Genomic DNA, 15498 nt, shown 5'->3' on the forward strand with positions numbered 1-15498 from the left:
TGCTTTTTGTGGTCTCCCACTTGTCAAGATTTACTTGCAAACATTCAGGGAACCTCGATTATAATCACAGTGTCATGTGGTACTTGAAAACAGTGAAGCGATTTTCCGCTTGAACCACAGTGTGAAACGTGTTAAAAGTCTCACGTAACGCATCCAAGCGTTTTGGGAACTCTCCACCTGAATATCAGTGTCACGTGTTTTGCACAATACACTATGTGGGGATCACTTGTTAAATATTACCTGCAAACTTGAAAATTTCTTCTAAAATCACAATACCTTGTGATACTTAAAAACAATAATAGAATTTACTGCTTAACCACAGTATAAAAAGTGTTATTTATAAACAATCTGTGGGTTTCCTACTTGAACCAAAGCATCACGCGTTACTTGTATACATTGTGTACATCTTCTACCTGAACCACAATGTCACGTGTTACCTGGACACATTCCGTGGATTTTCTTTTTGAACTAGAGTGTCAAGTATTATTTTTTGTACACATTATATTGATCCTCTACGTGAACCAAATTATCACGTGTTATTTTCACACATTCTGTGGATCCTCTACTTGAGCCATATTGTCACGTTTTACTATTACACATTCTGTAGATTCCCTACTTTAAACAAAGCTCCACTTGAACATATTGTATCTTGAACCAGAACGCTACACGTTACGTGCATGTCATATGGGGATTTTCGCTATCATTTGTTACTTTTAAACAATATGGGGGTCTCCGCTTGTCACATACTTATTTTACACTAGGTTATTCAAGCATGACTATGTTACCAGTACACATTGAGTTGAGCCACAACTTGAACCAGAGCGTCACATATAACTTGTACACATTATGGGAATCCCTTTCTTAGCCAGAACGTCACAGTATCTAGATCCCCGCTTGTCCAATATGTGATCTCCACATGTTACTTGCACACAGTGATCCACTCCTCGACGGTGCAGTTCTGGCACACCACGTAGCAGCACCAGTGGAAGCGGCAGTGGCAGCGGTCCGTCCTCCTCTGCCTGATGACGTTGTAGCCGCGGCCGCAGCACAGCGACGCACAGCCGTCCACGCCGCTGCTGGTGCGGTTGCACTGGCGGCCCGCCGTCCCCGGGAAGTCGACGCTGGCGTCTCGCTCGCAGAAGTTGGGCGACCGCTGGTAGTAGAGCAGGTCGAGCGCGAGGTCGCGGTGGCGGGGACGCGGACGCGTGCGGCGTCGGGGCCGAGGTCGAGGCCGGGGGCGCGGGCGCAGGCGGGGGCGGCGGCGGCGGGGCGCGTCCAGCAGAAGCGGCGACCCGTTGCCCAGGTTCGACTGGTCCACCAGCACCGCGGACCAGAACCGCTCCTTGAGTGCCTGGCCTACCACCCGGAAGTCCGGTGCCGCCTTCCAGCACGTCTTCAGCTCGCAGCTACCCGACATGCCGTGGCACTTGCAGCGCACCTGCATGTTGGTCGCCACTGCCTGCAGAAAATGCAGAGAGAGGTACGTGAAACTCACAATGAAAATGTTTTCAGTGGATAGTTGGAAGACATGTCAGAGATGATCGTGAAATTGAAAGGTAATAATCTGATGAAGAAATGTCCGTAAATGGATTTATTTTTATTTGTTGGGTTATTTTACGACGCTGTATCAACATCTAGGTTATTTAGCGTCAGAATGAAATGGTGATAATGCCGGTGAAATGAGTCCTGGGTCCAGCACCGAAAGTTACGCAGCATTTGCTCGTATTTGGTTGAGGGAAAACCCCAGAAAAAACCTCAACCAGGTAACTTTCCCCGACCGGGATTCGAACCCGTGGATGGATGATTTGGTGGATGGGCGGACAGAGGAAGTAACAGAGACAAAAATATGAACAGAGAGACAAACACAGATATATGTGATCTGGGCTTCTGTGGATAGACGGCGAAGATAATAGTCAGTGTTGCCAATCGTACATAATATATTCTCTTTATAGAATTCAGTATTTCATTCCCTTCTGCTCATTGTAAAACAACACTGGGATTACTGCAAACCGTTAATATTATCAATTATGATAATAATTTTTGTTTTATTTACATCATCATTTTCCCCGACACTTTTTTTTATCACCGCAATAATGGTGTTACCTATTGAGAACTAGCGGAACTATTTCAAAGATAGTCAATTTATCTTTCTTTCAGACTCATTCCGTTATTAGAAAGTTCGCTTACACGATCATAAAATCGTAGATAAGATATCTTTGATCGTCAGTGGACATGTGTTGTTATGCATAAATGGAATGAAATGTTTTATTTTTTGGATTATAAAGAATGTGTTTTGTGGCATTCCAGATAATGAAAGTTCAAGAAAATTAACTGTAAACAGCAATATAATATTCACAACATGATAGTCGAACTGCTTATTGCAAAATACGTAAAACGTACACGAAAACAATAAGTTAAGTCATTTGTCACTTAGTGTGCAGTGCTTTCGTATTTACTCCGATTTCTATGTCACCGAGCTCGGCAAGACGAGTCTCTATTGATACGCTACTTTGCCGATAGATGGCAGGTATGTCTGCTTCCTGGGAATTAGCATGTATAGATGAACCTCGTCATTTACATCATACTTGAACAATTCCCGTACCATCCATTCCCCTATTTTGTGGTTATCAACGAACTTTTTCCGAGAAGGTAACACTTTATTTCGAGTTAGTGTGAGTGATCAGAAAAAGTGGATATCTTCTTGAGTATGTTGCATGTCTCATTTATGAGACCTAGTTCACAATAAAATTCAGTCAGATGACAGCTTTCCACCAAAAGCACTGAGCTTCCTTTGCGGCCAATTCTGTGAAATTTGGCTGACACAGCGATTGTAATTTAGATTTTTAAACCTCTGCCATTCTCCTGGGCCACATTTATTGTTCATTAAAAGTCCTCTTTACCTTATCATTATAAGAGGTGTAAAAAGAAAACGATACTAGGAAAATTTATTTGGGAATTTAGCTTTAGGAACTCGAATGGAATTTGTGGTCAACGAAAAAAGTTTTGAAACGTGTTTCCATGGAATATGAACATTTTTGTTGCTATCATTTCATTCTTTCCTTAGTAATAATCTTAGTCGTCGTCGTCATCATCATCATTTTTTCGGGCTGAAGCAATTACCCGTAGCCTAATTTTGACATGTAGTTTTAGACGAGGGCTCTTTGACTTAATAATGATAATGAAAATATAAACTACCTGACATTGGATACATATTTGTACTCACTGAACTATACTAACGACCAAATTTTCATTGCCCAAGGTAGCTACAATTTTGAGCACAGGTCCCGCAAACTAAAAGAACGCTATAAGTATGCAGAACTAACAATCAGCTTCACTTAAAAGGAGTATCCAGCTGGCGTATAACCATTTTATACAATATAGTGATCGTTATAAACATATAATAATTTTTATTGTGGTTGGCAGTAGTAGCCTGTACAGGTCTAATGTATCTGTAAGTTTTTGGGTTGTGCATACCCTCTCTTTGTGTGATCTCCTGACATGGGTACATGACTGCGCAAGTAGATTTTTCACATCTTGTTTCAATTCTAAAATATTTAAGGTCGCAGTGTTAGATGAGACACCCTGTGTATGTATGTTTGTATGTATGTATGTATGTATGTATGTATGTATGTATGTATGTATGTATGTATGTATGTATGTATGTATGTATGTATGCATGTATGTATGTATGTATGTATGTATGTATGTATGTATGCATGTATGCATGTATGTATGTATGTATGTATGTATATTGTATGTACGTATGTATGTATGTACGTATGTACGTTATTAAATTTCTTAAGAAATAAGCAGTATAAAATTGGTAAATCCAGAAAAGAAGGAATAAGTGCTTCTGAAATTGCACGGAACGTTAATTCGATAAGAAATATAAATAAATGTTCTATACAAGAATAATGACAATGTCATGTGAGAATGTGAACCTTGAATGTAGAGAATTGACACATCACAAAATTAACAATCAAGAATATTATAAGGGGATCGAAACAGACACAATTACAAAAGAGGAAAAGCGGAGGGATAATCAAAATGGCAATCGTTCAAATCTGCGTCCTTACAGTGGCCTGAGGACTGATGTGAAAAGCTATGTGGTCTCGAAGCTAGTTGGCTATTTATCTCAATCTGCGATTTTCCTTCCCTCAAGAGAAATGTAAATAATTTTGAAAGGAAAAATCCCAACAAGAACAAAATCTACTAAGAAAATAGAACCAGATAAGAAGTACAAATAAAATTCAACGATTTAAGCAATATTGCCAAGCAATTTAATGTACAGTAGTGGCAAAAAACCGGACCGACTCTTGTAGCTGATACAAAAGAATCCTGTGTTGTGTATTGTGTCAAACTGTGGTAATTTCAATATGGATAGTGAAGCCAGAGGTATGTACTGCTATTTAATGTAAAAATACGCAATTATCTTTGCCGAATAAAGGTAGAAATGTAAAATTGATGGCAGATGAAAATTAAACTCTCAAAGTTTTTTTCGTCTGTAACTATGAGGCACTGAAGGAAACAAAACACGGTAAGAATCGAACAAATGCAATAAATTTCAATGTTACAATTAATTATACAAGATGTATGCGTTTTGTGACTAGTAAAATTTGAATCTGTGACTCTGAAATCAGCTACAAGGGTCGGTCCGGTTTTTTTTTTTTTTGCACTACTGTACTCAATTTAATTTAGAGAACAAAAGCAATTATATGTGCAGCAGAATTACACAATGAGTCAATATTGCAATAGATATTATAATAATAGAAAGTGTCTAACTTTTATACTTCGAAAACTTAAATCTTATGTGATAGGAAATATATTTATATTAACTTATAGATCAAACGAAAGTTAATAATTAGCGTCTATTATTGTTTTAGAAACTTGTCAATTTAATCAAGACTACTTCCGCACAATGCTATTATAAAGTAGCTCTTTCCTCATGGTAGTGTAGTTCGAGTATTAAAGAGCAAGAATATTCAAAATATTTTAAGTAAAGCAGATGAGAGTTTAAAAACTTTGCTGAACCTCATTTGATTTGACAGTAAAAAATAATTATAATTCGAGAAAAGGTTTTAAGCTGACAGTGAATTGGTCCTACATAATGCAAAGTCTTGCAAGAAGAAATGGAGAGGTAATTTGTTACGGAGGAAGAATTATCCCTCAGTTGACATTTTCGAATCAGTTTCAAGGATGATATTGGGCGCGTCAGTGATATTCAAATATTACGATCATCTAGAGCTGATTCAAAACTGATCTCAAAAACTAAACTTACATTATCCTATCGTTGAATACTACATAATTCAGTAAATTACATAACATTTATTATTATTTTTCTTTCCAATTTAAAATAATTTCTTAATTCATATATTGGTGTCTGTGAATGTAAAGCATAAATTACTTTAAAATATTCAAAATATGAAGAACGAGGGGATAAGTTAATAAGTTATGTATACCTTATAATAAATATTGTACTGTATTTGAATATTGGGTTACATATCCGTGTGAGATATGGGAAAGGATATAGTTAATATTCGTTTTACGTGGGATTATTAGTCTTGATGACGCAATATTCACAGTTTGATTGTGACGTCAATTGTCATGTCATACACAAGTTTGAGTTACTGTCCGATTACACATAAATCATGGCGACGCGCGCACGACCATCGTCATGTGAGCTCCACGCGACAGCCATCTTGTATTATAATCACATTATTTCAAAGCGGCGGATAAATCTTGCAGAGCATGGGGCGCTCTTTGTGTAAGCTACATGTAGACATTTCTTTAAAATGACAGAACAAGTTTCACGGTAAACTGTGGCGTTAAGGCTGCTCCTAAGTCTGGTGTTGTCTGTAACTTATGAAACTTAAGTGTTGTCATGTCAACAGTGAATGCGAAAACAACATTCATTATACACAAAGGCGGGAAGTAAGCTTAGGCTGTATGTTAGGCATAATTCCTAAAGAACTTCAAATTTTGGTATGAACAATTTATTACAATTGCCCCAAATGAAACGATGAGAAAAAGAATTACAAATACAGTTCAACATTTCATCGTCTTTGGATAGCATATGTAGTTTCAAGGCGACTTAAATACGGAATTGAAATTATAATTTATCATTACTCCTCTTTAAATAGACTATAATTATTATTTTTAAGAATATGTTATAGAAGGAATTAAGAACTAAGTTATGCTTATTCCTTCATCGGTCTTTGAAAATATATTGTTTGAAAGAAACGTTAAATAAAGAATTATAATTGTCATTAATCATATCATCTTCGAATAAGGGATATTTTATAAAGAGTTGCAATTACTCTCCATCAACTCATCGTCTCTAAATAGCATGTATAGTTTAGGAGGAACGTTTCGTGAAGAGTTGAAATTACCATTCATCGTCTCATCGTTTCTAATTAGTAATCTGTATTTTAAAGAGGGCATTTTATAAAGAATTGATATTACCAATCATCTCATCGTCTCTAAATAATCTCTGGAGTTTAAGATGGTTTCATAGAAAATTTAAATTACCATCCTTTATCTCATCTTATGTAAATAATCTCTGTATTATAAGAGGGACATTCTTTTTTATAAAAAATTGCAATAATGCCAATATAAAATTCTATATGAAACGCCATCTTAAACTACAGAATACAGCTTGCCCAAGTCAAGTCTGCGAGTGGGGATATCGGGATGGAATGTAGAGGAATGTAGAGGCAAAACACAGTTGCCACATAGGTCACTTGACGCTCAGATTTCAACGTGTGCACATCGTTTAAAATACACTACGGAGCGCACGCATTTTTTGTCCTTGTCTTCAGATAAAGGCAACAGTTACGCTGTCTCCCAGCCTCCCTCCTCATGCAACTTTCTCTACGCTTACCAATCAGAACGCCAAACCTCACTGTCAAGCAGAAGTAGAAGCACAGTCTATTTCAAAGCGTCCTAAATTGTTACCGCTCTATGAACTGAAGCGCAGTAGGAAAACTTTGCTGTCATATGGGACTGTACTGGTCTCCTCTCGTTACCGCCTCCTTTCACTAAAGAACTGCCTCCAACTTCCCCTCTCGGATCGCAGACTTAACTTCGTCGAGCTGTATATTAAGAGACGATGAGATGATCAATGATATCAGTTCTTTATACAATGTCCCCTTTAAAATACAGAGACTATTTAGAAACAATGAGACCATGGATGGTGATTTCAGTTCTTTATAAATCGTCCCTTTTCAACTACATAGGCTATTTAGAATGTCAGTGACAAGATATGATTGTGGGACCATATTTCTTTGATGGAAATGTAAACCAACACACGTATGGGGAATTGCTGGACAACACTGTAATGGAGTTCCTGTATGATTTGCCGCTGGCATGGTTGTGGGACCATATTTCTTTGATGGAAATGTAAACCAACACACATATGGGGAATTACTGGATAGCACTGTAATGGAGTTCCTGTTTGATTTGCCACTGAACAAACGGATAAGAATATGGTTTCAATAAGATGGGACCACGGCACATTATGGTCTAACAGTTCGTCAGAAACTAAATGAGATGTTCGGTGTGCACGCAGTTGGACGAGGTGAATCTCAGTCATGGCCTCCATGGTCACCAGACCTCACACCCCTTGATTTCTTTCTATGGTGATTTGTGAAACAGCACGTTTTTAAGACAGAGCCTACATCTATAGATGACTTGAAACGAAGGCTCACCCATGTTATTCAGCAGATCCAACCCGCAACACTTTTAAGCGTGACAGAAGAATGTCAGGATCGAGTGAGGCACTGTCTTCAAGTAAATGGAGCACATTTTGAACATTTGCGGTAGTGAACATACTGCAAACAATTATTGTATTTTCAATTAGAGTAATGTTTCCCATTTGTCAACTGACTTCTTTGTCACACGATGTAAAATAATAATGATTCTATTGCATCAGTGGTTTAGTTGTTCGAATTTTTCTTGTGCTATGTCATATTATATGTAGAAACATCCAATGATTCGAAGCTACATACCTGTTCTTTCACCTAAGAAGCAAGGAAATTGGGTCCTGTGTGTTGGATCCATTGAAAAGAGCTATTCCCTGGTTCAGAAGAAAAAATTGTAGCGGATCTAACAGATCTAGACCTTACGATCAGTTGGATCATAAGCTATTCTTCAAGATTAGAGAATAAATTATTTGTAAAGTATCCAAAAGATCCAGTCGTGGAGAAAAGTTTGTAACGAACCCAACAGATTCAGTTCTGAACAACAGCTCTTGATAACGGATCCAACAGACCCAGTTCTGAACAACAGCTCTTAGTAACGGATCCAACAGACCCAGTTCTGAATAACAGCTCTTGGCAACGGATCGAACAGATCGAGTTCTGGACAAAATATCTTGGTAACTGATCCAACAGATCCATTTCTGAACAACAGCTCTTGGCAACAAATCCAACTGATGAAGTAATAAAGAACAATACTTGATAACGTATCCAACGGATTCAGTATTGAAGAACAGCACTTGGTAACGCATTCATTAGACACATTAATGAAGAATAGAACTTGGTGACGAATTCAACAGATATATTTCTGAACAGCAGTTCTTGGTAACTGATCCAACATTCAGTTCAGGACAACATCTTGTGGTAAAGGATCGTACAGATCCAGTTCTGAACAACAGTTCTTGGTAACAGATCAAACTAATTCAGTAATAAATGACAGCGCTTGATAACGGATCCAACAAATTCAGTAATGAAGAATAGCACTTGGAAACGGATCCAACAGATTCAACAGATACATTAATGAAGAATATCACTTGGTAACGGATCTAACAGATTCAGCAATGAAGAAGAGTGCTTGATAAGGGATCCAACAGATTCAGTAATGAAAAAGAGCACTTGATAACGAATCCAACAGAGTTAGTAATGAAGAACAGCACTTATAACGGAGCCAACAGATTTAGTAATGAAGAGCAACACTTGATATCGGATCCAACAGATTCAGTAATGAAGAACAGCACTTCGTAATGCATTCAATAGATATATTAATGAAGAATAGCACTTGGTAACGCATTCAACAGATCCAGTTCTGAACAGTAACTCTTGGTAACGGATCCAACAAATCCAGTCCTGAAAAATATGTCCCAATAACGGATCCAATATATTCAATAACGGATTCAACAGATTTACTAATAAAGAATAACGCTTGATAACGAATTCAAAAGTCCAATAATGAAGAACAGCTCTTGGTAACAAATCTGACGGATTCAGTAGTTCAGAACAATACTTGCTAACGAATCCAACAGGCCCAGTAATAAAGAACAGATTTTAGTAATAGGATTGAACAGACTCAGTAATGAACAGCACTTGGAAACGGATTCAACAGATCCGTTCTTGGAAAATATGTCTGAAATGGATACAGCAGACAAATAATTAAAACTTTATAGAACCTTGTAACGTTTTTATTTAAAATCAGTTCATGTTGAGTGTTTATTTTTCCCTAATAAGACGAGAAATAAGAAATGTTTAAAGATGTAGGCTAACAAAAAACAAAATGTAAATTTGATTTATGAAATTCTTTGAAAGCTTATAATATTATTCTCAGGTGATGCGTATGCGACATCCCATTACGTAGATAAAAGATCATACGGCATTGAAGTTAACATTATATGTAGTACGTCTGGTTTTTAATGAGGATATTACATATCCACAAGTGATAAAGTCATATTTAATTACTGTAACTCAAATATAAAGAACTGATAAATGTGATATAATATAGCTATTTGTGAACGCGTACGCGTAGAGCTGGTTCTTAATCATCTTGCATATGAGGACCGAATGGGCCAAAGGTCTAATTCTGATGTGAACATATGCCGAGCTATTTAACGAGTGACAACTGTTGCTGCGAGTTAATTGCCAGGACTATCCTCGTGTAACCTGAGGGCTGCGTCAGTTGTCTTACGTACGTAGTCTAATGTTATTTTATAGTCCGAATGTTGGCTAAATGGGTTCCTTCTCCAGGCGTTTACGCGTGTGTTATTATTTCTTTAAATTCGGATGATGACCAGAGGCAGCTCGAAGCATCTTTGAGTGCGTGAGTGTATTCATCAAGTAATTACAACACCACCAGCGCCTGACAACGACGACGAGAGCGCTGCCCGAGGTGATAGATGCTCGATTTTGGCGTCGGGGTGCGTCTTGGGGGCGTGGAGGTGTTGCTTCTGAAAGCATGAAAGAGGTGGGGTGATGGTTTTGTTCTTTGACAAGCCCAGTCGCACGGCGTTACCTCGGCTGTACATCACTAACCAAACCCGGAGTAATAAGAATTCTCGCGGGTGGTCCTCACACACACATACACGAAGTTGGTTCCGCGTGCCCCGGAGGGGCCTCATCATAATATAACATCGGTAAGAACCTTGTTTATTTCCCTTTGTCTATGGCAGTCCGTCGTGTTTGTGGGCCACCAGGGTGGCGAGAATAGGCGGGGAGACTCACCCAAACTCCTTCTCGTCTAAAACTAACAATTTCTATAGCGTTGCTTATAGCTGCATTATGACGTGACCGCAGACCACTCTACGAGGGAGAGAAAAAAAAGAAGCCCCTTCATGTTTCTTCCAGGAGATAATTAACCTGTGAGAAGAAGGTAGAAGGCACTCTCCGAGAGAGAGAGAGAGGGGGGGCTCATACTTTTCTTTCTTTCTGTTCGCATTATCTGCAGTATATTATATCCGTCGTGTAGTTTCCTCCGACACCCGTATCCAATCGAACACCAGTTCATTGTGGTCAGATCTCGTTCGGGATTGGTTGAGACCGCATACCCGGGCAGAGGCGTAACCTAGCCTAACCTCACCACGTGGGCGGTTAGTTTCACGTCTCTTACACACTCACTCTCGAAAAAGAATGCCTCACTCATGTACACGAAATATGGCAGGTTCTTTACAAAAAGAATCCATAAAACCAGGAAAAAATTAAAAGTTTGGAATAAATTGATTAGTCAGGCGAGACCGTCGTCACTGCGCCTGCGCGGTTCACACGTCTTTTGTCACTGTTTCAGTTTTCACACTAGTGCATGACGTTCATAACCAAGCTGGAGTCTTGGAAAATTACATTCTAATCACATCAGAACTGCATAAACTTCAATGAAATTCGTTATTATCTACGTTACATTATGGAAGAGCAGTCGTCTTCGGTGGTCAAGCGGTCACCGTGTTAGCAGTTGGATCCAAAGTTCGCAGATTCAAACCTGGCAGAGGGCTCTGGATTTTAAAGGGAGATAAAGCCCTTAGCTAGGCTTCGTTCAGGAGGAAAGATACTCAGATCTTAGATTTACGACACTTGAGGCATTCTGTTCTTGAAAGAGGGCCCAGGCAAAATTTGTCGGCGTTAGACAAATAAAATAAATGAATGTATAGGCCTATTTATTAACTACAAATATGTTTTCACCCGGTGATAGTTAGAGGAAAAATAACTATACATAAAGATAAGACATATTTACATAAATACTAAAGAAATATAGAATAGGAATATAAACAAAACAAATCAAGGACAGCAAATAAGAGAAAGAACAAGAAAATACACAATCAAATGTCTATAAAAAGATATGTTATACTACTATATACACTCTTCACTACTAACATTTTCAATATCCTCTCTACATTCTCTAATCACTGCGCATTAACTGCACTCACTACTCGGTTAATAAAACTTACTGAACTGGCTCACTTCATATTCACTACAAAAACACTGCACACACACACACTATAACTCACTGTACTTACACAGTTACTTACGGCTTATTCATTATAGCTCACTCACTGTACTACTCATACTATAATACTATAACTCATTGAATTGGTTTTGTAGTTCACTTCACTTCCACTACAACACACTGCACTCACACTATAACTGACTGCACTATGTGTATTACGCTCTGCGCAATTACTATAACTGTAAATCCAAAAAATAACGAGCATATTATACCACCGTATATTAGTGAAGTTACAAGCCTATTTTTAAAAACATTTGTGGTTATTGGTAAAGCCATTAGTAAGTCTGCAGGTAGAGTATCCTAATCCCTGATAGTACGATTGAGAAAAGAAAACTTTCCGATGTCCGCCCTCTGTTTCCTTTCCCAACTACTAATAAGCCTACTACTATTACTAACACGGGCATCTTGATTTGTTGCCAGATGTGTGAAAAGAATTTAATTATACGAATGTTTAATGTTAAAAAGCAATGAAAGGTTTTCAGATGAAATTATACAGATTTGTCAATATTTTTGTTAGTTTCTTTTCAGCGTCTTAGTTTTGCGCCAATTCGAGAGATGTGGAAATATTTTTTGTGCTTAGAAAATGCAGCAAAATTAGAATAACAAAGAATCCTGTTGTTATTCTTAGTGTGTTATTTAACGACGTTGTATCAAATACTAGGTTACTTAACGTCGATGGAATTGGTGATAACGAGATGGTACGGTATTTGGCGTGGTGAGGCCGAGAATTCACCATGAATTACCTGATATTTGCCTTACAGTTCGAGAAAGCCTTGAGAAAAAACCAACCACGTAATCAGCCCAAGCGGGAATCGAACCCATGTCCGAGTGCAAACCGGGAAAATACTGTTATTAATATACAGTCATTCTCTAATAAATTTGATTGTTGAAGTAACAGTCAAATAATATTTTGAAAATATTAATAGCTATTTACACAGGGTAAATCTAAATTCAACAACAAACTTCCAGAAGTTGTATAGAATATCCTACCAAGCAACTAAGATAGGAAACCAATGATCAGAAACCAGTTGTTCACAAGATACAGAGTGTTAATTATTTTCATTTGAAAGCTAATTTATGCTTTGTCACCTTAGTTTTAACTTTATTTGTAACACACTCATGATTGTTTTAACAAACCATAATTAGTTAAGAAAAAATAATGAATACTGTAGAATTATACATACAAAAAGCAAAAAACTGACACACGAGTGTAAAAAAGTGTCATCCTCTGATTCGATACAATCTCTGAACCTCAATTATTGACCGCCTGATCACCACCTGCTTCCTATTGTGGGCACTGTAACTTTGTACATAGGAATTTCTTTTAACTCATGGGCTTCAGCAAGAATTCGTGCCACAGTATCTTCAGCTGAAGCAACTGGAGTACGATAAACTTCGGTCTTCACGTAACCTCACTCAAAAAAGTCTAACGGGCATAGGTCAGGCGACCTAGCAGGCCAGGATACTGGACTACTACGCCCAATCCATCTACGATAAAGAGCATTGTCAAGGTACCTGCGTACTGTACTGTATACCTATCTCCTCAAATCTCATGTTATGTTTTTTAATTATGTTTTTAAGATTTTGTATTCATAAATACATTTTGTATTTATGATTTTCGCCAGAGGAAGACGTCAGCATTGTGGAAACTCCTAAAAAAATAATTTAAAAAAATATTAAGATTACTCACGTGTTAGCATAATGTAAGCTTTTTCACTACATTTTAAATTTATTTTTCTGCCTTAATTACAGATTGCATTCACAGTCACAATTTTGCAAGCCACTTTCATTTGTAATATATTTCCGCCTAGAAATTTTCAAAGAGGATTTCGACCTAATATGGTGGAAAGTTTTCTTATTACAGTAGGTTAAGCGCATGCCACAGAAATTCTATCGTGTGTTCGTGGAAAGAGGTAAAAGGTATGGCCGTATGATAAACTTCTCTATTGAGTGTGAAAAGCCCTCAGCTGATAGAAATAATTAACTTCCTACCCCTCTCTTAAATAATGTCTCTTATCTCTTTATAAGAAATGGTTCTTTGAAAAAAAAAAATCTTTAGTTCCGTGGAGCTTAAATTTTACGCATGCACTCTACTTTGTATCTAAATCTGTAATGTTGAGTATGTTTATTTCCCTTGCCGTTAAAGTCCTTGACTTTTATGTTTCCTTTCAGGGTTCACATGAATGTCCTTCGAACGTAATCACTGCTTGAAATATATGACTAGACTACGTACAGTGGGACCACTAAAAGATGTTCATGTCTGTATCTGTTAGAATTTCCTTCTGTGGAGCGTTAACATTGTTTTCAACAACTGTCGGGGTCGCGTAGGGGAACACAATAACAAAACTGCGCGGCTCCATTCAGTGAGACAGTCGCAGCCCCTTGTGCATGCTCCACATCAAAACATCAAACGACGCCCAGTAATTAGAACTGCTCTGAAGGAAAACAGAAATTAACCACCGGCCATTCACTCGGAGTCCTCAGACGCTACTCTTTTCATCCAGTTGCACATACGTGGGCATTCATAGGGATTTACTCTTTTATTCCGGTGCAGTTCTTCATCTCGGTGAATGGATGCCGGCAGATTACAGATGTAATCTATAGTTGCCTTGGCAACATCTAACAGATCACAGGCCATGTTGCCGCTCTTAATCCTGTAATGCTCTGCCATTGATTCTCCATTCGTCCACCCTGGTTGGGGCGGCTCTGCTGTAATAATATAATGGTAACAGGGGGAGGAGGGCAAATCCCCTCGATACTGAGTCAAAGGACTCGAATAAATCTGTTTATAGGCCTGATTTTGAAAGCTTATATATAAAAGGTTTGCTTCCTATTGTGGATACTGTAACTTTGTACATAGGTTATATAAACTTTACTTTAGTGTAGTGTGTTTGTATTATATTTTCTTCGTGTTGTAGTTCCAGTAGTAGACAATGCCTGTTGAAGCATGTTCTTTTCTAATCCGTTAAGTTTACTCTGGAAAAGGGACGGGACAACATTAAATTACTGTCCGAGAATGGAAAATTCTGAAAAATTTAACTCTTATGCCATTGAAAAGAAAGCGCACTGTTCAAGTAGAAGGAATGTCAAACAGAAACCGACATTGTTGACATTTACAATATCCAGGTTTCGAATTTGCGTGTAACGAAATACCCAGAGTTGAAAGGAACTAAAATTTACTTGCGTTTGTATTACAAATATTTATCAGTCTATGTGCTACATATTGAGTGACTGAATTTATCACTGCGCAGCACAGAACAACAAAATAATAGAAATGCACAGCACATCTTACGATAGGGAAGCAGAGAACAAAAATTTATTTATTTTATTATTTATTTATTTATTTATTTATTCTGGTGTAGTTAAGGCCATCAGGCCTTCTCTTCCACAACACCAGGAATACAAATACAATAATAAAAATAAACAGAAAAAAAATACACTATATACAAAATAAAGGTACACAAAAAATAAAGAGAGAAAAACACTTTAAACAAAGTAAAGCCACATAAAAATATACACAGGTTGCAGTCACACAAACTTTAAATGAGTGATTAAGTATCATAATTAATTGTATCCTAACTAATTAACTAACATAAACAAGAAACTTGCAATTTTAATCTAGATTAAAAAAGAAAAAAAAAAAAAACAGAAATCAATACTTCTAGCAATACCTGCGTTCCTGATGGTCTGGCTGTGAAGCTTAACATTTGAAAATTTGAGCGCGATATTGATGGTTTTATTGATCAAATTATAAAGATT

At 37.6% G+C, this 15498-nt stretch overlaps 1 protein-coding gene across 2 annotated transcripts in view; it reads right to left on the reverse strand.

The window, feature by feature from the left end:
- Positions 1-536: 536 nt before the first annotated feature.
- Positions 537-15498, reverse strand: part of Wnt10 (Wnt oncogene analog 10) — a 396687-nt gene continuing 381725 nt past the window's right edge. For both annotated transcript variants that reach the window (XM_069841939.1, XM_069841937.1), the window contains exon 4: positions 537-1459. In XM_069841939.1, coding sequence (XP_069698040.1) covers positions 920-1459 — 540 coding nt within the window. In that variant the 3' untranslated portion in view covers positions 537-919. The remainder of the gene's footprint in view (positions 1460-15498) is intronic.

Source organism: Periplaneta americana, chromosome 12 (assembly GCF_040183065.1).
Source record: "Periplaneta americana isolate PAMFEO1 chromosome 12, P.americana_PAMFEO1_priV1, whole genome shotgun sequence".
NCBI lineage: Eukaryota > Metazoa > Arthropoda > Insecta > Blattodea > Blattidae > Periplaneta > Periplaneta americana.